Source organism: Brachionichthys hirsutus, chromosome 12, assembly GCF_040956055.1.
Source record: "Brachionichthys hirsutus isolate HB-005 chromosome 12, CSIRO-AGI_Bhir_v1, whole genome shotgun sequence".
NCBI lineage: Eukaryota > Metazoa > Chordata > Actinopteri > Lophiiformes > Brachionichthyidae > Brachionichthys > Brachionichthys hirsutus.
In genome coordinates, this window is record NC_090908.1 from 13,833,774 (window position 1) to 13,856,259 (window position 22,486).

Below are 22,486 nucleotides of genomic sequence, written 5' to 3' on the forward strand. Positions count from 1 at the left end.
ACAAAGTTTCTTGATAACAGACATGTTAGTAAGACGTTATTATAGAATTGAAAGCCTTTATTGTCTTTGCATAGTGGCTATGTAAAGATTAGGAGCGCTGCACCGTCCGGTGCGTCGTACAGTTCAATAATCTCAGAAAATGTGCTAAATGTAACAGAAAATTCAAGTACGGTAGGTCCAAGCAGAATTGGCTAGTACTTTGCGTAAGGAAGTAGAGTACATTAGTTATTGCACATGAGTTATTGCACATATAGTTATTGCAGATAGTGAGTAGTATTCCTGTTTAGTCCTGGTTGTTGTTCTGATGGCTCTCGGGAAAAAACTGTCTCTGAGTCTGTTGGTCCTGCTCTTGTTCAACCTGTAGCGCCGGCCCGAGGGCAACAGGTTGAACAAGGTGTGTCCAGGGTGGGAGGAGTCTCTGACAATGTTTGTAGCTCTGCTGAGCTAGCGAGAGCTGGCGATACAGTCCAGGGGGGGCAGAGAGCAGCCGGTGATCTTCTGGGCTGTGTTGATCACTCTCTGCAGGGTTTTCCTCTCCGCTGCTGTGCACGCGGCGTACCACACCGTGATGCAGTACCCAGGAGGCCACCAGCAGCTTCTCCTCCAGGTTGTTCCTCCTGAGTACCCTCAGGAAGTGGAGTCGCTGCTGGGCCTTCTTCACCACCGCCGTGGTGTTAGCAGACCAGTGGTAGTGGTAGTGGTTATGGTAGTGCGGTACTCTGAAAGACACCGGGCTAGGTGGCTAGGACTCACAGACAAGAGGAGCTCCTTGGCTGAAGAGTTTGAAAGTGGGATTTGTGGAGAACTGTCTTTTAAATGTGGTGTTTACTTTGTGGTTGAAGAGAGCAAACCACAAGTACAAATACAAGAAGCTGCCAAAAGGCCCGAAATCCCTGACAGAGCCAAAGTGTTGGAGAAAAGGTCCACAGCACCAGAAGAAACAAAACCAGGTATCGTGACCATGACAGCACCATCTGGCGCATTGCTCTGAAGGAGGCGTGTGTGCTGAGACTTCATTTCCCTCTTTTTATGTTTGAAGCGACCAAACTACAACCTGTCATGAAAGCAGAAGATCCAACCCAGGTCAAAGAACCAAAACCATCCAGAGAAAGGATCTCCCCTGAGACAGGTAGAGGTGATCGAAGGACTGACAAGGAAACATCGTCTTTGTCTTTAGCACATCTTATTCATGACCGTCTACTCCCCTTTGTGTCTCTCTGTTGTTCTACTGCCCCCTTCTGGTGATTTCTTTCACGTTGTGTGTCCCAAGTTCTTCATCACACACCAGCATGCCACGTTTGTCTTTGAACATGACTTCATTCAGTTCTTTATCTCTTCTCGTCATGCTTTTTCACGCCTCATACTGGGCTATGTTGCTCTGCATCCCAGGGACACTTTCAATGCTTGTCATCCACATTCCGTATTGGATTAAACATTACAAATGTCTTTGATGACGAGCATTTTCATAAAGTGTTCCCTCGACTTAAGATTGGTGTATATTCTCATTAATTGCCCTGATGAATGACTTTCTGTGCCTCTGCATCAGATGAAACCAAGGGACCCGTCCAAGCACCAGGAGGAGTCCAGAAAGGTAGGAGCCCTGATTCCTGCTTGCTTTAGTTCATGTAAACATAAGAGTCGTGTTTCACTCTTTAACGTGAAAAGCCTGGGACACTAGAGGGGCAGAAAGAAAGATCTTACGTGTAATATCGGGAACAAACACCTGTTCTTCCATCTTGTCTCCACTATGTTTTATGTTTTGAACTTGCTTTGTATCGAAAGAACAACATTTTTCTTGTCTTTTCTTTCTATGTGATAAGCATGTTTATTAAATGTTAAAACTTTACTGCCTCAGAAATCGTTCTGCTCAAAAAAGGTCAAATTCACCTGGAAGAAGAGGAAATATTTGAGATTCCCATCTTGAGGAAAACAACCAAAGTCATAAAGGAAATTGAAGAGGAGCAGGAGACAATTAAACTGAAGAAGATTCCATCAGTTCAACCTAAAGAGGCTGAAGAGGAGGAAAAGCCTCAAAGGGTTACCAGGACAACAGTCTACAATGCGGAGGAGATGGTACATAAAGAAGAGGCTATTGAGATGGAGATCACCACCAGAAGACCTGCAGATGAGCGGAAACCACGAGTGAAAGCAGATGTGGTGAGAGAGCCAGAAATCGTGAAGCCTGAAGAGCAGAAACAGAAAGATGTTCAGAAAGATGTATGGACCGGCCAGAAAGCCAGTCCGAAAGATGAGAAACCAGATAAAATATCTATGAAGAAAGCTCCAAAGGTATTAAAACAGGAGGAGTCTCCTCCACCCACTGCAGTTTTGAAGAAAGTGAAGAAGTCACCTTCAGATGAAGTGGAACCAGAGGCTGTCAAAGTAAAACCATTTGAAAAGCCTGTCAAAGAAGCTGAAGAAGCAGATGCAGATAGGAAAAATATACCAGACAGAGACACTGTGACTTTCCTGAAGGAAGAGAGCACCCCCAAAGAAATGGAAGCCAAAGAACCTCTTAGGAAACCTGAAAAACCTCCTCATGAGGAAAAGGAGCCACACGCCAAGGTGCCAACACCAGTAGATAAGAAGAAAACTCCAGAGAAAGAACCTGAGGAGGTCAAAGCCCTCCATAAGACGAAGAAATTCCCAACACAGACTGAGAGCATTAAGCTGAAACCCTTCTCCAAGGCTTCCAAAGAGATGGCAGAGCCTGAGAAGAAACCACCAGAGATGGACAGGAGTCCAGCTGAAAAACCAAAAGAACAAGAGTCAGAGGCCAGGTCAAAGAAACCTGAGATCCCAGAGGCCTCCCTGAAGAAGCTTGAAGAGCTAGAAAAGATAAAAGTAGTTCCAGCAGAGAAGAAAATGACTCCTACCCCATTGTCCATTATGAAACAGCAAAAGGTTCCTGAGGAGGCTAGGCCTCACCAAGTGAAGAAGGGGATCATAGCCAAGGCAAAAGAAGAGAAGGAAGAAGTGGCTCTGAAGCCAATGGAGCAACTCAGGAAGGTTGAGCTGGAGAAGAAGTCATCTCCTAAAGTAGAGAAGCCAAAAGAAGCAGATGCGTTGGCCGTCGAGAAGAAGATGAGTATTGATAAACTTAAGAAGACTCCTAAAACTGTTTCACCCAAAGACTCCTTTGAAGCTGTGGCTCTCAAGAAGGTGCCAAAGAAGCCATCGCCAGAGGAGCCAGTAGAACCATCGAAGCCTGCTACGGGACGTATTCCTCTTGTGAAGGAGGTTTCTCCCGGAGCTGTTCAGATGAAGAAGGTTGCCACCCAGCCAGAGGAGGAGGTATTTGAAGAGGAGTTTGCAGCTGAGAAAGAGGTGGCGCAGGAGGAAGAGGAGGCATGGGGCTGGGAGCTCGTTCCCAGTGACAGTTATGGCTCTGAAGACTGGGAATGTGGAGCTGAAGAAGGTGCTCTGGAGGTTCCAGGGGTGACCAGGAGAGGTGAGATGGTGGTGACTCCAATAGTAGGGTGCCACCTCACAAAACCCTTTCTTTCATGCCCTGAACCATTCCTGTCCATTCCTCCCATCATGCCTCCACACAAACGGTCTGTTCCTCATCGTGTGTTGACGCGGTTCACGCCATCCTCCTTCCCGTTTATTTTAATGTCATATTCATTGCTTTCTGTCACCTTGTTATGTCAGATGTGAGTTATGTCCTTTCCATTGGTACATCATATGTTGTCCCATCATCTCTGTTCATTATTCCATCTCCTCATGGTATACATTATTGATCATTAGCTGTTTCATGTCTCCAGGTCCTATGTAGACATTGACATATGCTGATATGAGTTCTGATATGAGCTGATGAGTTTTTATTATTTACTGAACAGAGGGACAGCCAGCAGAAGGAGGAGGCAGAGGACGAAGTAGAGGACTCAGACGTAAGTCTTAATGAATCACTATGATTCACTCTGTTAATGGAAACAAGTCCTCCTTACAATTCAATGGTCTTTAACTATTATTACTATTATTATATTTTCAGCCAAGCAAACTCCCTCACCTGGAGAAGGCCGAGGCCGAGGCCTCAAACCTGGAGGAAGAGGTACACCACCACCAGAGGACCCCTTCGGAGGATTCAAGCTCAAAGCTGTCCCTCTTAAGTTCATCAAGAAGCTTCAGGACATTGTGCTGCAGGAAGCAGAGTCCATTGGCTCGTCTGCTGTGTTTGAATGTGAGGTCTCTCCTTCCACCACTATTGCTTCATGGATGAAAGATGGCAGCAATCTGCGTGAGAGCCCCAAGCACAGGTTCACATCTGATGGCAAGGATCGGACGCTGCACATTATCGACGTCCAGCTGTCCGATACTGGTGAATATACCTGCGTGGCCAAAAATGCTGGCAAGGAGATATCCTGCACTGCCAAACTGATTGTTGAAGGTAAGACTTGACAAATCACACAAGATGTGTTATGTCCTACAGACTAATATATGTCAACTTCCTGTCACATTTTGCTGCTATTTCTCAGAGCTTCCTGTTAAATGGCTCAAGGAGCTGGAGGAAGAAACCTCAGCCCTGAAGGGTCAGCCAATGTACATGCCCTGTGAGCTGAACAAAGAGAGAGAAGTGATATGGAAGAAGGATGGGGATGTCCTGAAGAGAAAGGAAGGCAAGATTCAGATCAACATCATCGGTATGCAGCACGCAGTGACTATCCAGAACTCCACCGAGGACGATTCTGGAGCCTACTCCTGCGAGGTGGCCGGCCAGGAGAATGTGAAGACGACAACAAATGTTAAAGTCATTGGTAAGTATAAGAGGTACTCAGAACCAGTACCGCAGTTTTATTTAGATTTAATAACAGGAAGTTCTTGGTCATCCAGGAGTTAATGTCCTTAAGGCACGTCTGAAGTCTAACCAACTGATCGACTTTGTCTGGCTGAACTGACAGATATAAGTGTGTGTCGTCTGCATAGCAGTGGAAATTTATGCTGTGTTTCTTAATAATGTTACCTAAGGGAAGCATATACAGCGTGAACAGAATAGGTCCAAGCACTGAACCCTGTGGAACTCCATATTTAACTTCAGTGTACATAGAAGATTTATCATGAACACGTACAAACTGAAATCTATCAGATAAATATGAATTTATTTGAACCATAAATGTGAAAATTCGGAGATTTAAAATGAAAAATAATCTAAACCTGTTGAGGTTAAATGGAAAATAACTTTGTCTGCCCCCCCTGACTGCGTATCATTGATGATAAGGTATATGATGATGTTTGGCATACTAATGTTGAACACTGTGTCTGAAACAATTTGATTAACAGAAATCATAAAGGACTGGATTGTGAAACCACTGAGAGACCAGCACGTGAAACCCAAGGCTGCCGCTACGTTTAAATGTGAACTCTTTAAGGACACGCCCAACTGGAAATGGCTCAAAGCAGAGACTGAGATCACTCCATCTGACAAGATTGAGATCAAGAAGGATGGAAAAGATCTGACGCTCACCATCAAGAACTGCCAGCCCGATGATGTAGCGGAATATGCCATGGAGGTGGAAGGACGCATCTACACCGCCAAGCTAACACTAGGAGGTTGAACTACCGACTTACCTACCTTCCAAATACTTGATCGACCATTGAATCAATTAATGTGCGTGAATAATAACGTGACACCTTCCACAGAGCGAGAGGCAGAGGTCCTGAAGCCCCTGGCCAGTGTTGAAGTCACTGAGAAGGAAGACGCCATGTTTGAGACAGAGATCTCTGAGGAGGACGTTCCTGGAGAATGGAAGCTCAAAGGAGAGCTTTTGACCAGATCCCCGGTAAGTCAACACAGTCATTGTCATATAGTCTTTCTGCAGCCACATCTTAATTTATACCTTGTCCTAAATATGAATCTTCTGTATTGTACCCAACAGACGTGTGACATCCAAATGGAAGCTGGGGTGCGTAAGCTCATGCTAAAAAACTGCCAACTGGATCAGGCTGGGGAAGTGTCTTATCAGGCTTTGAATGCCATCACCACGGCGATGCTTAATGTCAAAGGTGAGGACACCATCTTCCTTTCCAGGATTGGAATTACGACATTACGACATTTACTGTTGCTCACATGGCACTCACTGCAACTGAAGGGTTAGGGTTAGGCCTTCTTATTGGACACGCCCACCAGACAGGGTGCTTGACCAATACAAATTACTGCAATTTAATCACAAATTATATTTGCCCACCATCAAATAAACAATCAATAATTGAGAGCATCATTGTATTTGTGCTGACTGTGGTTCAATGTTGTGGTCAGTATTTATAGGTGTCCAACATTTTACTGATCCGATCACCCCACATAGCTTTACCAAAACGAATGGACCTGATTGGGTTTAATAGTATATCAGTATGTTTATTTTACCCAACAAGGAGAGGTTACTGCTGAGCAAACAGTCTGACAGACAAAAATGGTCTGAAGACTGATGATGCGCTGGCGACACTTCCAGGGTGTGCCCCGCCTGTAGTCAGCTGGAATAGACTCCAGCAACACCCGCGACCCGCAAGGAGGATAGAATGGGTGTAGATGAGTGAGAGCGCCTACGAGAAGATGGATGGAAGGAAAATACTTCATAGGAAAATGTTATGTCTTCCTGGAAGAACACTGTCCTTGATTTCAGCGGGTTCACCTTCATCACATGCACAACATGTTTTCAAGAAAACCCAGGAATGCAAAGTGGCTAAGATTTTCTTGCTGGAAGAAGAATCTGTTGTGTTCACTCTGGGACGTCTTCATCATCAGTGAGCTGGTCTTTTCTGGGATGTTCACGTCGAACGTTGAGACACCCAACTAGGCGCCGCATACAAGGGGCTGCATGTAAATTAGCCTCCTGCTGTAGCTTTCGTGGTTGTGTTTTGTTGTGTGTTCCTGTTGTATGTTGAGTTGTTGATATTGTGTCCCTGTGTTGCTTTTTAACCCAGAAATTGAAATGGACTTTGTTGTACCGCTGAAAGACGTTTCTGTGCCTGAAAAGAAACAGGCGAAGTTTGAATGTACCATCACGAAGGATGTTTCTAAGGTCATGTGGTATAGAGGGGGTGACATTATCACCCCAGACCAAAAGTATGACATCATCGATGATGGAAAGAAGCATATGCTGATTATAAACTGCTGTGAGTTCGATGACGAGGACAAATACACAGTTGAGGTTTTGGGTAAAAGCTCAACAGCCAGACTCACAGTAGAGGGTAAGTGCTGCGGTCCCGTTACTGGACATAAGCAACACAAACATTGTTATCATAATATCGCTTGATTGGTCGACTCCTATTTCAATACGAATATGCTTTATTAACATATTTCTAGGCATCAGGCTCAAATTTATCTCGCCAATAAAGGACCAAACTGTGAAGGAAGGCAAAACTGCTCACTTTGAGCTGGAGCTGTCTCATGAAGATGTCCCCGTCACCTGGTACAAGAATGATGTCAAAATCCATCCAAGCAGAGCTGTTCTCGTTCACGTTGATGGAAAGAAACATGTGCTAAAAATAAAGGAAGTTACTCTAGATGACACATGCCAAATTAAGGCTGAGGCCAAAGGAATCCCTTCCATGGCTAACCTGACAGTTATAGGTAAACCTTGAATCATTCAGTGGCATGTCTCCATGGTGCCACGCCTTCTTGTGCACCTTTTCCATGTTTGTCTGTGCAGGTCCACGAAATGATCCGTTCCCCTCATGTTGTAAATGTGTGTTTGTCGTCTTTTTGGACCATCTTGTCCTTTGCTTACCTTTATACCATATATATATATATATATGTGTGTGTGTTGTATATATGTCATGGTCACCAAAAACTGTCCTCATTCCAGAGGGAGATGCATACTTCATAGTAAAGTTGCAGGACTACACTGCAGTTGAGAAAGACGAGGTGGTTCTGGATTGTGAGCTCAACAAAGATGTCGATGTAGTGTGGTACCACAATGACGCTGAGATTAAGACCTCCAAAACGGTGGCCATTAAGACTGAGGGCAAAGGCAGAACCCTCATCATCAAGAAGGTTGTGGACAAAGACAAAGGACAGTACTCATGTGACTGTGGGACAGACAAGACGACAGCAACGCTTCATATTGGAGGTAATATCAGAGATGGTGTGTACTATTTTGGATAGGCCCCCTTCTTAATGCACCTCTTTGGTGTCCTCGTCGAATGGCCCCTCAGCCCCATCAGCCAGGTCTCTTGCAGCTTCTGCTCATAAAGCTCCTTCATGCCTTTTAGATCGTGCCAGAAACTCTCGAATAAAAATGTGGACACTGCTGCTGATCATCTCCCTGACATCAATAGGCGATCTGTTGACCTGCTCCTCCACCGTGGTTCTATTTTAATAGCTGCTGCTTTGGCTCACGATTAAGCAGCTTAATGGTTTTTGCAACAGAACCGCTATTCTTTCAACAAACAGCTTTAGTGTTCTGGCACAAATTTTAAATGTCAAAATAGAACCAAATGGCTTTTTGCCAATATCAAATGAATTGATTTCACCATCGGCTGGCTTGCATGCAACACTTGCAAAGAAGGAGCTGAAGTCTACAGACGGAGTAAAGTATTGACAAGGGTTATGTTGGTACTAGTACTCGCACCATCCTAACAGCACTAAGCACTTTGGCAGGGTAGGGCCCAATGGAAAGACTGCTTGGAGCACAGTAAAGGAGGGTACTGCAGGATTTCAGAGGTCTGGGTAGTCACGGTCAAAGCACACCCTCTCCCTCGGTCAAATATATCCTCTAACCTCTGTCTATTTGTGTACGTGTACTGTGTCTATGTACTCTTGTCATATGTTTAAACGACTGAATGTTTTCAATGAGAATTTTGTCCCTTTTGCCGTCAGCTCGGCACATCAAGGTTATTCGGCCAATGTATGGCGCTGAGGTGTTTGATGGGGACACCGCTCGATTTGAGGTTGAACTCAGTGAAGATGATGTCCACGGCCAGTGGAAACTAAATGGCGAAGTTCTGAGTGCATCCGCCGTACGTCCCAATATTGCTTTATCTCTCCAAATCCTCTTACTTGTGGCTTCACTTCACTTACATCCAACTCAGATTTAGAGACACCACTGCTTTAAAACCTACCAAGGCTCAGACATGACATAATGAAAGTGACTTGAACACAGCTTTGCTCTGATCATGCGTTGTTGAGTGTTTGTGTGTCTGATAAAACATTGTGGCACCATCTGCAGGACATTGAGATTGTGGAGGATGGTGCCAAACATACTCTGGTCTTGTACAACTGCAAAGTGCCTCAAACAGGCGAGGTGGTATTTACTGCTGCCAATGCCAAGTGTTCTGCCAACCTGAAAGTGAAGGGTGAGCTTTTACTCTCTACCCTCTTTGGCCACTCCTTTTCCAAGAACCATTTTTACTTCAGTTTAATGGCAATATTTACTTTAACTGCAATGGCAGGAACACTCAGAATGTGAATTAGTTCTGATCTGAAGAGTTGTAGTTTAGCGTTCCACCTGCGCCTTGACACTAACCGTATGCGTCTCAACCAACAGAGATTCCCATCTCATTCATTACTCCGCTTGCTGATGTCCACGTGTATGAAAAGGATGAGGCGAGGTTTGGACTAGAAATTTCTAGAGAGCCCAAAAGCTATCGTTGGCTGAAGGGATCTCAGGAGTTGTCAAATGACGATAAGTTTGAGCTGCTCGTGGAGGGAAAGAGGCAAACGCTTATCGTAAAATCTGCCCGATATGAAGACGAAGGAAAATATATGTTTGAGGCTGAAGATAAGAGGACATCTGGAAAATTGATAATCAAAGGTAAATGGCATTGCTCTGATGTGTGGATTGGGGCTTAAGGAACCCTCGTGTGCTCTGCATCGGTTCAAGTGTTTGCCGAAAGCCTTTCAGTCACAAGCTCTTTATGAACACTTAGTTTAGTACGCTGATCCAGTTGATTCATTGTAATCCTCCTATAGTCCAAACAGTCCGGTGTGGAGGCTGGTTGACCTGTGCCAGAGCCTTTGGACTGGAGCCCCAGACCGTCATGCATTCACTAGTGAACTTGAGAACGAGAATGTTTCCTGTTCAGCTTTGAACCCTCTGTTCCAATGGGCATTTCTAAAAGGCCAGTTGGGTGTAGCAGTCATCTCAGCAGAGCTCCTGGATGGCAGTCTTTCTGTCTCTGAGTATGAACATCCCTCACTATGACTGCTACACTGTGACACAATCACTTTTGTTTTTATTATCCAAAACAATCCCATCGAAGTAACTCGATTTTACTAGGTTATTGTCAGCGGCTAGATTTCACTGATGTCCTCCGGTAGCTAAGCTATCGGTGTGTAGCTTGCAGCTTTTAGGAGCTGGGCTTTTGTCATAGAGGATAGAATCATTCTCCACGTTGTCTTGTTCAGTTTAACAAAGGCTTTTGACAAATATTCTTTCCCGTCCTGTGAATGAGTTGAGCCTGATGGCCTTTTCAATGTCGTATTGCAATCATTGTCAGTCTGCTCTAATGCTTGTGCTGCCCTGATATGTCGGTCCATGTATGTACGTATGTCATTTCTTTTTGTCAGGTATTCGTCTTGAATTTATTAAGCCAATTAAAGACGTAACGGTGAAGGAACGTGAAACTGCAGAGTTCAGTGTTGAACTCTCTCATGAAAAGATTCCAGTGGTCTGGTACAAAAACGACCTTCATCTGCATCCCAGCAAGGTGGTGCACATGTCAGAAGATGGCAAAGTCCACATGCTGGCCATCAAGGAGGTCACCATTGACGACACCTCCTCGATTAAAGTCGAGGCTATGGGCAAGACCTCAGAGGCCTTGCTCACGGTGCTTGGTTAGTATCAAAGTACAGAAGCATCCATGAATTCTTAGACAATTGTATGACTGTAGGAAAGATGATGTCATCATCCCAGGAAATGTACAGAAGACGTGACCTCAGTATCGATGACTCATTTGCTAATGCTTGTATGTTATTGTTATTTTTACCAAGATTATTACTGGTTGTGTTGCGTTCTTGCAGAGGGCGACTTGTACTTCACAGTGAAGCTCCAGAACTACACCGCCGTCGAGAAGGATGAGGTTGTTTTGTCTTGTGAGCTGAGCAGGGCCATCGGTGAAGTCAGGTGGTTCAGCGACGGTAGTGAAATCTTTTCCTCCAAGAACATTCTCCTCCAGTCAGATGGCAAGAGGCGAATGCTTGTCATCAAGAAGGCAGCAAAGAGCAATGTGGGAAAATACACCTGCGACTGTGGCACAGACAAAACCATGGCTCACCTGAACATCGAAGGTAATCTCTGCTGCAATGCAGTCCCTTCCTCAGACTCTGGGTTCAGGACCACAGAAACACGGCCCATCCAGAGACACCCAGCGTCTCTCTTGGCTGCCCTCCATCACCTGTCTGTCCACCATGTCTGTCCACCATGTCTGTCTCGTGTGCTGTTAATCTGAACTTTGTGAAACACTTGAGGACACCTCAGCCCAATACGCCCGGGGTGACACGTACATATAGAGACATCTCATGGTAGCAGTGTTATTTGGGTAATAGTCATAGATATTTGTACATTATATTTATATAAATACACAAACGCATATGTAGCGATGGAGGTGATCATGTAGAGGTTTTATTTTACTAGGTGTGATCATGTAGAGGTTTTATTTTACTAGATGTGATCATGTAGAGTTTTTATATAACTAGGTGTGATCATGTAGAGGTTTTATATAACTAGATGTGATCATGTAGAGGTTTTATATAACTAGGTGTGATCATGTAGAGGTTTTATATAACTAGATGTGATCATGTAGACGTTTTATATAACTAGATGTGATCATGTAGACGTTTTATATAACTAGATGTGATCATGTAGAGGTTTTATATAACTAGATTTGATCATGTAGAGGTTTTATATAACTAGATTTGATCATGTAGAGGTTTTATTTTACTAGGTGTGATCATGTAGAGGTTTTATATAACTAGATGTGATCATGTAGAGGTTTTATATAACTAGATGTGATCATGTAGAGGTTTTATATAACTAGATGTGATCATGTAGAGGTTTTATATAACTATATTTGATCATGTAGAGGTTTTATATAACTAGATGTGATCATGTAGAGGTTTTATATAACTAGATGTGATCATGTAGAGGTTTTATATAACTAGATTTGATCATGTAGAGGTTTTATATAACTAGATGTGATCATGTAGAGGTTTTATATAACTAGATGTGATCATGTAGAGGTTTTATATAACTAGATTTGATCATGTAGGGGTTTTATATAACTAGGTGTGATCATGTAGAGGTTTTATATAACTAGATGTGATCATGTAGAGGTTTTATATAACTAGATGTGATCATGTAGAGGTTTTATATAACTAGATGTGATCATGTAGAGGTTTTATATAACTAGATTTGATCATGTAGGGGTTTTATATAACTAGATGTGATCATGTGGGGGTTTTATATAACTAGATGTGATCATGTAGAGGTTTTATATAACTAGATGTGATCATGTAGAGGTTTTATATAACTAGATGTGATCATGTAGAGGTTTTATATAACTAGATGTGATCATGTAGAGGTTTTATATAACTAGGTGTGATCATGTAGAGGTTTTATATAACTAGATGTGATCATGTAGAGGTTTTATATAACTAGATGTGATCATGTAGAGGTTTTATATAACTAGATGTGATCATGTAGAGGTTTTATATAACTAGATGTGATCATGTAGAGGTTTTATATAACTAGGTGTGATCATGTAGAGGTTTTATATAACTAGATGTGATCATGTAGAGGTTTTATATAACTAGGTGTGATTATATAGAGGTTTTATATAACTAGGTGTGATCATGTAGAGTTTTTATATAACTAGATGTGATCATGTAGAGGTTTTATATAACTAGGTGTGATTATATAGAGGTTTTATATAACTAGGTGTGATTATATAGAGGTGATATAGCTGGAGGTGATTATATAGATGTGCTTCATTGGGTTGGGTTGTTGTCAAGCGTTACTTGTTGTCCTCTGCTTTTGCACAAACTGTAAGTTGCTCTTAATGAGCAGCAGCTTCTTGTCCAAGCTGTTACATTTTCATGTCCTCTACACGCCGTCTGATGATAATCATTCTTTTCACTGATGATGTCATCGTGATAATGTTCTCTGTTTGTGCTGTTGTGTCCTCCCAGATTCTGTCATCTTCTTCCGTGTGATGTCCTAACGTTTTTCAATCCTCTGCAGAGCGTGAAATCAAGGTTGTCCGGCCGCTGTACAGTGTGGAGGTCACGGAGACCGAGACGGCCAGGTTTGAGACAGAGATTTCAGAGGAGGACATTCATGCCACCTGGAAACTGAAGGGAGACACTGTCCACCCTTCTGCCGTAAGAATGAACATGGGCTGACACAAATAATGACTTCTGTTTGGTTTGTGGGTCAAAATAGCTCCATTTCCTTTTGCTCCATTTAACTTTCAATTTTACTTCAAACTATTTTTCTATCTTTTTCTAAGAGTGCAGGTCCAGTTCTGATTTTCACTTTTCTTTTGACAATTTGGGTTCTTAGGATGTGGAGATCAAAGAGGAGGGAACCCGACACACGATGATCCTTTTCAACTGCAGGAAGGACATGGCCGGCGGCGTCGACTTCTCAGCAGCGAACGCTAAATCTACAGCTCAGCTAAGAGTCAAAGGTGACAGAAATAACTCACAGAAATCAAAGACAAACTCCTCTTTGTGGACAAGTATACGTAATATTCAACTTTATTGTCATTGCACATGTATAAGAACAAGGTGACGAAATGCGCTCTGGTTCACACACTGAAACAGTCCAGGTTCACACACTGAAACAGTCAGGTCACACACTGAAACAGTCCAGGTTCACACACTGAAACAGTTAGGTCACACACTGAAACAGTCCAGGTTCACACACTGAAACAGTCCAGGTTCACACACTGAAACAGTCAGGTCACACACTAAAACAGTCAGGTCACGCACTGAAACAGTCAGGTCACACACTAAAACAGTTAGGTCACACACTGAAACAGTCCAGGTTCACACACTGAAACAGTCCAGGTTCACACACTAAAACAGTCAGGTCACGCACTGAAACAGTCAGGTCACACACTAAAACAGTCCAGGTTCACACACTGAAACAGTCAGGTCACACACTAAAACAGTCAGGTCACACACTAAAACAGTCAGGTCACACACTGAAACAGTCCAGGTTCACACACTGAAACAGTCAGGTCACACACTGAAACAGTCCAGGTTCACACACTAAAACAGTCAGGTCACACACTGAAACAGTCCAGGTTCACACACTAAAACAGTCCAGGTTCACACACTAAAACAGTCAGGTCACGCACTGAAACAGTCAGGTCACGCACTGAAACAGTCCAGGTTCACACACTAAAACAGTCAGGTCACGCACTGAAACAGTCCAGGTTCACACACTAAAACAGTCAGGTCACGCACTGAAACAGTCCAGGTTCACACACTGAAACAGTTCAGGTTCACATAGTTTGGAGTGAAGCAGCTGATCTTCTGATAAACACTGAGGCGCTGCTCGACGTGATGTCACCTGTCTATGAGGGCGGAGTCTGTAAATTAGACGATCTTTGGTTCAGGTGGATGAAACTGTGATATCGGAGTCGATCTGTGTATCATTAGATTGTAACTAGCAGTGCGTGTAGGTCACTAGTGATGGACACCACGACATCTGGGACTTAAACTACGTCCAGGACTTAGGTCCACTGTAAACAGACCAGTGCGTTTCCTTGGATAGTCCGCTTCGTTTGGGCAGGTGTGAAAGACATTGAACTACATCCAGGACTTAAGTCGTTTTCACACCTGACCAAGTGGATTCTGGTTCGATTGGGGACCTGAAAATTGGTGCGTTTCAAGCGGCCCAAACAGTTCTGGTGTGAAAGCGACTTTAAACAACAAGGATGCTGGATGAGAAAATGAAGACTCTGTTTGCGGACTTTAAACACACTTGCTCAGACGGGGTCCCTGGAGTGTGTGAAACATTGAAAAGTTCAAATCTGGTTTTTCTACTTGTTCCTCTGAGCAGATATTACATATATTGATTTCACACACTCCAGCCTGACAGTTCAGGGGCTTTAGTTCAGGCATGTGAAGCAGCCTGCTGTCAAAACTTTTTAATCTCGGCGGACTTCCTGGACCTCGGTTCGACCTGCTTTAAGGTTCAGGGTTCCGACAGGCAGAACCCTGAGGTCGACATGTTCTGCCGCGTGTTGTTAGGTGGTTCTGGCCTGCAGCTTCACATTCTCCTTTTCCAGGAAAATTGCAGGCTGATGATTGACAGGAGCAGATTGGCTCGTCTGATGTGTTTGGCAGAGGTGGGCTCTCAGCCAATCAGATCCCTCGGTTATTTTAGTAGCCACATGCCTTATCTAGCAGGTTTGCAGTGATTGGCAGGGGGAGGACACGACGGTGCCCCTCACTGGTTTGTGCCGGCCATATTAATCTGACAGCAGGTCATATGCTAATTAGCGCGGCCCCCCAATGCCCATCCCAGGGTGGCTGACTTCAGTTGTCCTGAGGGCTTCCAGCGGCCTGCCGTCAGCTCAACCACAACATGAGGACTAGCATTTGAAGATTAGCCATTTTCTCCGGGGATTTATTTTGGATTGGTTGACTTCTTTTGGGAGGGGGGAGACTAACCATGTCGTCTCCCCAATCTAAAGCTCGAGTGATCAGCCTGACCAGGCCTCTGAAGGATGTGACTGTGACCGCCGGAGAGACCGCTACATTCGAATGTGAGCTGTCCTATGAAGGCATCGCTGTCGAGTGGTTCCTGGGGGGTACAAAGCTGGAACCGAGCGACAGAGTAAGTCCCAACACGCCGGAGTAACAAATGTTTCTGTGCCACAAAGACTTCCTGAAAGCAGACCTGCTGGCTTCGTAGACTAGTCCAGGCCTGAGGCCGTTTGTGTGCTCCAAGCTACTCCGGCGTGAGGCTGTCTTCATATAAGGCCTGCTGGGGAAGGTTCAGGATTCCAGCTGAGCATTCGATCCTGGTTTTGAGATAACAAAGTCAGGAGACTTTTCTGCCCTGCTAGCATTTCTGCGGGGTTATTTTTAACAGCTGCAGGAGTTTGACGCTTGGGGCAGGTGGCAACAGATTCTTAATGGCGACTCCTGCTTTTAAAGCACCAGCAAGCCCCGATTATTTCTGCTTGCCTTGAAATGTGAGCGATTAGGGCAGGAATGAGCGAGGAGCGAACCGCTGAGCTCCAGCAGCTGATCGGATCCCCGTTCAAGTTGTGCTGCTTCGTTAGCCGGTTGTCAAAACGTCAACCCAAAACCTTTGATGGTCACCTAGAACTGCCTCCGCGTTGAAACTGGTTAGTTAGAAACTACCAGCGAAACCACATCAAGAACGATTCAATCCTTACAAATATAACGAAGAATAAAATCATTAGTGAGCTCCTGAACATTAGAAATAATTAAACTTAAACTAAAATGAGTTTAGGGTGCCAACAAAAACAAAATGCTGATTTTATTTTATAGAGATGTTGGTATTTGAACTTGATTGATCACCGAATCAGTCACCGACGGCTCAGTCCCAGTTCCAATAACCAATAAAATTTAACTAGTTTGTCCTTTAAATATTGTTAAAAGTATTCTTAAATACTTTAATCTGTTGTAGAGTAGGACTAATAAACTCTGAGATGATAAGAGATAAATGTTTCTCCTTTTAATACGTGCTTGTGTTTCTTAACACGAGGGAATCCTTTCCTTTTGCTTGTGTCTCCGTGGGTTCAGCGTGTAAATCAGCCTGAAGGTGTCAAAGGTCAGGAAGGGAAGCAGCTGCCTGCAGGCGTTCAGCTGACGGAGCACAAACCCAGCCCTGGGTCTGTGGTGTAGCCTGTACAGGCAAACCTCAGGGGGGAAATCCCACCAATCTTGGAGTTTCTGAATATTACTAACATTGAGGAGTTGAAAGTCATTTCATGATGATAAAACCCGCAACCTAACTGGTGCTGATTGTTTGATATATCTTCACTTCAATGATCATGAGAAGTAAAGTGTTGATCTGCTCTCCTGCACTCAAGGCTCGGGGCACAGCATAAGGCATCGGGTTTGTGAACACACTCGCCTGTTTGGCATCTCAAAATAGCCTTGAAGTCGCTGTTCAGGAAGGCAAAACCCAAGTCCTTATAACATGGCAACTCTAACTGATGGCTCGACTATCTCACGGTTAATCTTGACGATATACGCGGCCTGATTCTGTAAATCTGGTGGTTGTTTTCAAGGAAAGTACTCTGACTGTGTTGTCTGAGCAGAAAGTAATCCCAACTTAATAGCTAAGTACCTGTTAACCGTACACAGTGTTTGAGGAACAAATACCTATTGACTTAGTGCCTCTGAAAACCTGACAGACAATACTCGGGGGATTTTGCCCACACTGTATGTGTGTTCAACCTTACAGACTTTATTCAGGGGATTTAGCCCACACTGTATGTGTTCAACCTTACAGACTTTACTCAGGGGATTTAGCCCACACTGTATGTGTTCAACCTTACAGACTTTACTCAGGGGATTTAGCCCACACTGTGTGTGTTCAACCTTACAGACTTTACTCAGGGGATTTAGCCCACACTGTATGTGTTCAACCTTACAGACTTTACTCAGGGGATTTAGCCCACACTGTGTGTGTTCAACCTTACAGACTTTACTCAGGGGATTTAGCCCACACTGTGTGTGTTCAACCTTACAGACTTTACTCAGGGGATTTAGCCCACACTGTGTGTGTTCAACCTTACAGACTTTACTCAGGGGATTTAGCCCACACTGTATGTGTTCAACCTTACAGACTTTACTCAGGGGATTTAGCCCACACTGTGTGTGTTCAACCTTACAGACTTTACTCAGGGGATTTAGCCCACACTGTATGTGTTCAACCTTACAGACTTTACTCAGGGGATTTAGCCCACACTGTGTGTGTTCAACCTTACAGACTTTACTCAGGGGATTTAGCCCACACTGTATGTGTTCAACCTTACAGACTTTACTCAGGGGATTTAGCCCACACTGTATGTGTTCAACCTTACAGACTTTACTCAGGGGATTTAGCCCACACTGTATGTGTTCAACCTTACAGACTTTACTCAGGGGATTTAGCCCACACTGTGTGTGTTCAACCTTACAGACTTTACTCAGGGGATTTAGCCCACACTGTATGTGTTCAACCTTACAGACTTTACTCAGGGGATTTAGCCCACACTGTGTGTGTTCAACCTTACAGACTTTACTCAGGGGATTTAGCCCACACTGTGTGTGTTCAACCTTACAGACTTTACTCAGGGGATTTAGCCCACACTGTGTGTGTTCAACCTTACAGACTTTACTCAGGGGATTTAGCCCACACTGTATGTGTTCAACCTTACAGACTTTACTCAGGGGATTTAGCCCACACTGTGTGTGTTCAACCTTACAGACTTTACTCAGGGGATTTAGCCCACACTGTATGTGTTCAACCTTACAGACTTTACTCAGGGGATTTAGCCCACACTGTGTGTGTTCAACCTTACAGACTTTACTCAGGGGATTTAGCCCACACTGTATGTGTTCAACCTTACAGACTTTACTCAGGGGATTTAGCCCACACTGTATGTGTTCAACCTTACAGACTTTACTCAGGGGATTTAGCCCACACTGTGTGTGTGTGTTCAACCTTACAGACTTTACTCAGGGGATTTAGCCCACACTGTGTGTGTTCAACCTTACAGACTTTACTCAGGGGATTTAGCCCACACTGTGTGTGTTCAACCTTACAGACTTTACTCAGGGGATTTAGCCCACACTGTGTGTGTTCAACCTTACAGACTTTACTCAGGGGATTTAGCCCACACTGTGTGTGTTCAACCTTACAGACTTTACTCAGGGGATTTAGCCCACACTGTGTGTGTTCAACCTTACAGACTTTACTCAGGGGATTTAGCCCACACTGTATGTGTTCAACCTTACAGACTTTACTCAGGGGATTTAGCCCACACTGTATGTGTTCAACCTTACAGACTTTACTCAGGGGATTTAGCCCACACTGTATGTGTTCAACCTTACAGACTTTACTCAGGGGATTTAGCCCACACTGTGTGTGTTCAACCTTACAGACTTTACTCAGGGGATTTAGCCCACACTGTGTGTGTTCAACCTTACAGACTTTACTCAGGGGATTTAGCCCACACTGTGTGTGTTCAACCTTACAGACTTTACTCAGGGGATTTAGCCCACACTGTGTGTGTTCAACCTTACAGACTTTACTCAGGGGATTTAGCCCACACTGTATGTGTTCAACCTTACAGACTTTACTCAGGGGATTTAGCCCACACTGTGTGTGTTCAACCTGGCAGACTTTACTCAGGGGATTTAGCCCACACTGTGTGTGTTCAACCTGGCAGACTTTACTCAGGGAAGCACGACCCAGGCTAAGTGGCTGTGTTGCTCTTACAGGTGGTGCTGAAGGTGGACGGTAAAGTCCATTGTCTCACTCTGCGGGACGTCCAGTTAAATGAAGCTGGACAGATCAGACTCACCGCAAAAGACTTCCAGACGGAGGCCACTCTCACGGTCAGAGGTAAGCTGTCAGCTGATTGGAGGGTTCGTCTGCTGGCCACCCCCCCTTAGAGCTTTAACCTCAACGAGACAATGACATCATCTCCCACAGCCAGCAGCAAGCACCAATCAGATCCGTCCGTGTCAAACGGCGTGGCAGTGAAGCGTCCACCGAAAACAAATCATCTCATTTAGCTTCACTGGCTTCTTCTTCGTTGGTTCCAGACACACTCGTCATGCCCCCCCGCCCCACGTTTGGGCAGAACCCAGAAGGTTTCTGTCTTTACTTGGACCCCAGAAACTCACAGGTTGAAGTGCATAATAATGTGATGATAATCTTTAGTTGTAATCTGTGGCACGGCTTTGATGTTGTTCAGAACCGCCCGTGGAGTTCACCAAACCGCTGGAGGACCAGACCGTGGAGGAGGAGGCCACCGCCAGCCTGGAGTGTGGCGTTTCCAGAGAGAGCGCCGAGGTGCGATGGTTCAGAGATGGACAAGACATACGCAAGACCAAGAAGTACGAGATGATCGTTGACGGCCGCAAGAGAGCGCTGCTCATCCACAACTGTACTCAGGACGACTCGAAGACGTACACCTGTGACGCCAAAGACTTCAAAACCTCCTGCTTCCTCAGCGTTGAGCGTGAGTACAGCGGTGACATCATCACAGGAGCGTTGTGGAGCGTTGCTCGCTGACCCGCCACTCACAGCTCCACATGTCTCACAGCTCCACACGTGGACTTCCTGAAGCCGCTCCACGATGTGGAGGTCAAAGAGAAAGAACCTGCCAAGTTTGAATGTGAACTCTCCAGAGACAACATGAAGGTGAGTCGCTGGTGAAACTGGAGCTGTGATGTCATCACCTCGGGTTAGGGTCACTGTGTGATGTCACCTCAGCTCAGGAACTCTTGGCCTGCTCTCCTCTCTGATTAGTCAGATTAACACTGAAGATGTCCTCGTCTCCCTTCTGGGCGTCTCTGATCCTCAAAGAGAAGACGTTGTCTCTCTGGAGCATCACAAACTTGCAGCTCTCAAACAGGGTCTCGTTGTTCTTCAGCCACTTGACCTTTGCTCCTTCAGCGTTCACCTCACAGTTCCAAGAGTTCCTGACATCAAACAGTGATCCTAACCCCGGGGTCGACTGACAGAAGCACCATCGGCCCTCCTGACCACCAACGACATTCATCGTAGCTGCCACTACTGGACTTTCTTCTTGTCCCCTGAGGAGTTGCTATAGCAACCCAGCCTTCTCCACTTCACCCTGTCCTTTGCTTCGTCCTCCCCAACACCAGCCACTCTCATGTCCTCCCTCACTACGTCCATGTCTCTTCTCCTGGGTCGCCCTCTAGTCCTGTTCCCTGGCAGTTCCATCCTCAGCATCCTTCTACCGATATAGTCCCCGTCTCTCCTCTGGACATGTCCAAACCATCAAAGTCTGGTCTCTCTGACCTTGTCTCCAAAAACGTTCTACTAGAAACTGCTAGCTGATAGCCGGTACTAACTAGTGGCTATCTCCACCTTAAGCTGTTGCTTGCTGCTACTACTAATGAGATGATGCTGTCGTCACATCGACGAACCTTTCTGACATCTTGTTTTTCCTGGTCACAGGTTTGCTGGTTTAAGGATGGAAGTGAAATCAGAAAGGGAAAGAAGTATGAAATTATTGCTCAAGGGCGACAACACAGCCTCATCATCCACAAGTCTGTGTTCGACGATGAGGCCGAGTATGAATGCGACGCCAAAACATCCAAGTCCTCTGGCACGCTGACTGTGATTGGTAAGAATGCAGTCCTGGTGCTCACAGGTCTGTGTCCGGGGCCTTCAGCTGACTTTGTTCCTCTGCTTTCAGAGGAGGAGGCCAGGTTCACCAAGAACCTGTCCAACGTGGAGGGTACAGAGACGGACAGCGTGAAGCTGATCTGTGAGGTCTCCAAACCCAGTGCTGACGTGACCTGGTATAGAGGAGACGAGGAGCTGCTGGAGTGCGGCCGCTACGAGCAGATTGTTGATGGGAGGAGGAGGATCCTCCTCATCCAGGACCTGAAGATGGCGGATGCTGGAGACTATAACTGCAGACTGAGTCCCAGAATTAAGACATCTGGAAACCTCAAGATTAATGGTATGCGCGGGAGATAAAAGCCGATGGGGCATTTGGTTGGGAAGTTTAATAGCCATTGTAAAACTTCATACCTCTGATTGGTCCCGTTTCAGAACTGGCCGCTGAGTTTGTCTCCAGGCCTCGCAGCCAGGAAGTGGTGGAGGGTGAGAAGGCCGAATTCACTTGCTCCGTCTCCAAAGAAACCTTTGAGGTCAAATGGCTGAAAGACGACAAGGAACTGGAAGCAGGAGACAAATACCAGCCGGTCAGCGACGGCAAGAGACGAAGTCTGATCATCAAGAACTGTGAGCTGAAAGACGAGGGCGGATACGTGGTGATGATTGGACCAACCAGAGCTAGTGCTGACCTGGCAGTCCTCGGTACGACCAATGAAACCTGAACAAAGAGATAGGACCTGTTAGGAAGCCTATTGTATATTTAATGATTCAACTAATTAAATGTCCTTCATTTTAAATAACGTCATGTTGTCACTGTCCTGCAGAGAAACTAAGGGTCGTCACTCCGCTGAAGGACACCGAGGCCCACGAAGGTCAGGAGGTTGTCCTAAACTGTGAGGTGAACACTGAAGGAGCAAAGGTCAAGTGGCTGAAGAACAACGAGACCCTGTTCGAGAGCAGCAAGTTTGTGATGGTCCAGAGAGACAATGTCTTCTCTTTGAGGATCAGAGACACCCAGAAGGGAGACGAGGACAACTTCAGTGTTAATCTGACTAATCAGAGAGGCGAGCAGGCCAAGAGTTCCTGCAAACTGTCCGTCAAAGGTCAGTGGTGACACATTTTGGTGTTCCATTTCCAATCAGGCGTTTCTACGGCACTGACTCGTTTGTCTTCTGTCGTGATGTTTCGTTCAG

The 22,486-nt window shown here is 45.1% G+C and overlaps 1 protein-coding gene across 1 annotated transcript in view; it reads left to right on the top strand.

The window, feature by feature from the left end:
- Positions 1-22,486, top strand: part of ttn.2 (titin, tandem duplicate 2) — a 212,351-nt gene that overhangs the window by 96,487 nt on the left and 93,378 nt on the right. Inside the window, exons 94-121 of the mRNA XM_068746792.1 lie at positions 843-950; positions 1,040-1,129; positions 1,547-1,591; positions 1,877-3,451; positions 3,843-3,893; positions 3,995-4,390; positions 4,479-4,757; positions 5,281-5,550; positions 5,641-5,780; positions 5,877-6,003; positions 6,919-7,185; positions 7,301-7,567; positions 7,803-8,066; positions 8,816-8,955; positions 9,165-9,291; positions 9,483-9,749; positions 10,505-10,771; positions 10,958-11,224; positions 13,176-13,315; positions 13,497-13,623; positions 15,643-15,785; positions 19,415-19,538; positions 19,894-20,160; positions 20,245-20,342; positions 21,126-21,294; positions 21,367-21,636; positions 21,729-21,995; positions 22,118-22,396. Coding sequence (XP_068602893.1) covers positions 843-950; positions 1,040-1,129; positions 1,547-1,591; positions 1,877-3,451; positions 3,843-3,893; positions 3,995-4,390; positions 4,479-4,757; positions 5,281-5,550; positions 5,641-5,780; positions 5,877-6,003; positions 6,919-7,185; positions 7,301-7,567; positions 7,803-8,066; positions 8,816-8,955; positions 9,165-9,291; positions 9,483-9,749; positions 10,505-10,771; positions 10,958-11,224; positions 13,176-13,315; positions 13,497-13,623; positions 15,643-15,785; positions 19,415-19,538; positions 19,894-20,160; positions 20,245-20,342; positions 21,126-21,294; positions 21,367-21,636; positions 21,729-21,995; positions 22,118-22,396 — 6,831 coding nt within the window. The remainder of the gene's footprint in view (positions 1-842; positions 951-1,039; positions 1,130-1,546; positions 1,592-1,876; positions 3,452-3,842; positions 3,894-3,994; positions 4,391-4,478; positions 4,758-5,280; positions 5,551-5,640; positions 5,781-5,876; positions 6,004-6,918; positions 7,186-7,300; positions 7,568-7,802; positions 8,067-8,815; positions 8,956-9,164; positions 9,292-9,482; positions 9,750-10,504; positions 10,772-10,957; positions 11,225-13,175; positions 13,316-13,496; positions 13,624-15,642; positions 15,786-19,414; positions 19,539-19,893; positions 20,161-20,244; positions 20,343-21,125; positions 21,295-21,366; positions 21,637-21,728; positions 21,996-22,117; positions 22,397-22,486) is intronic.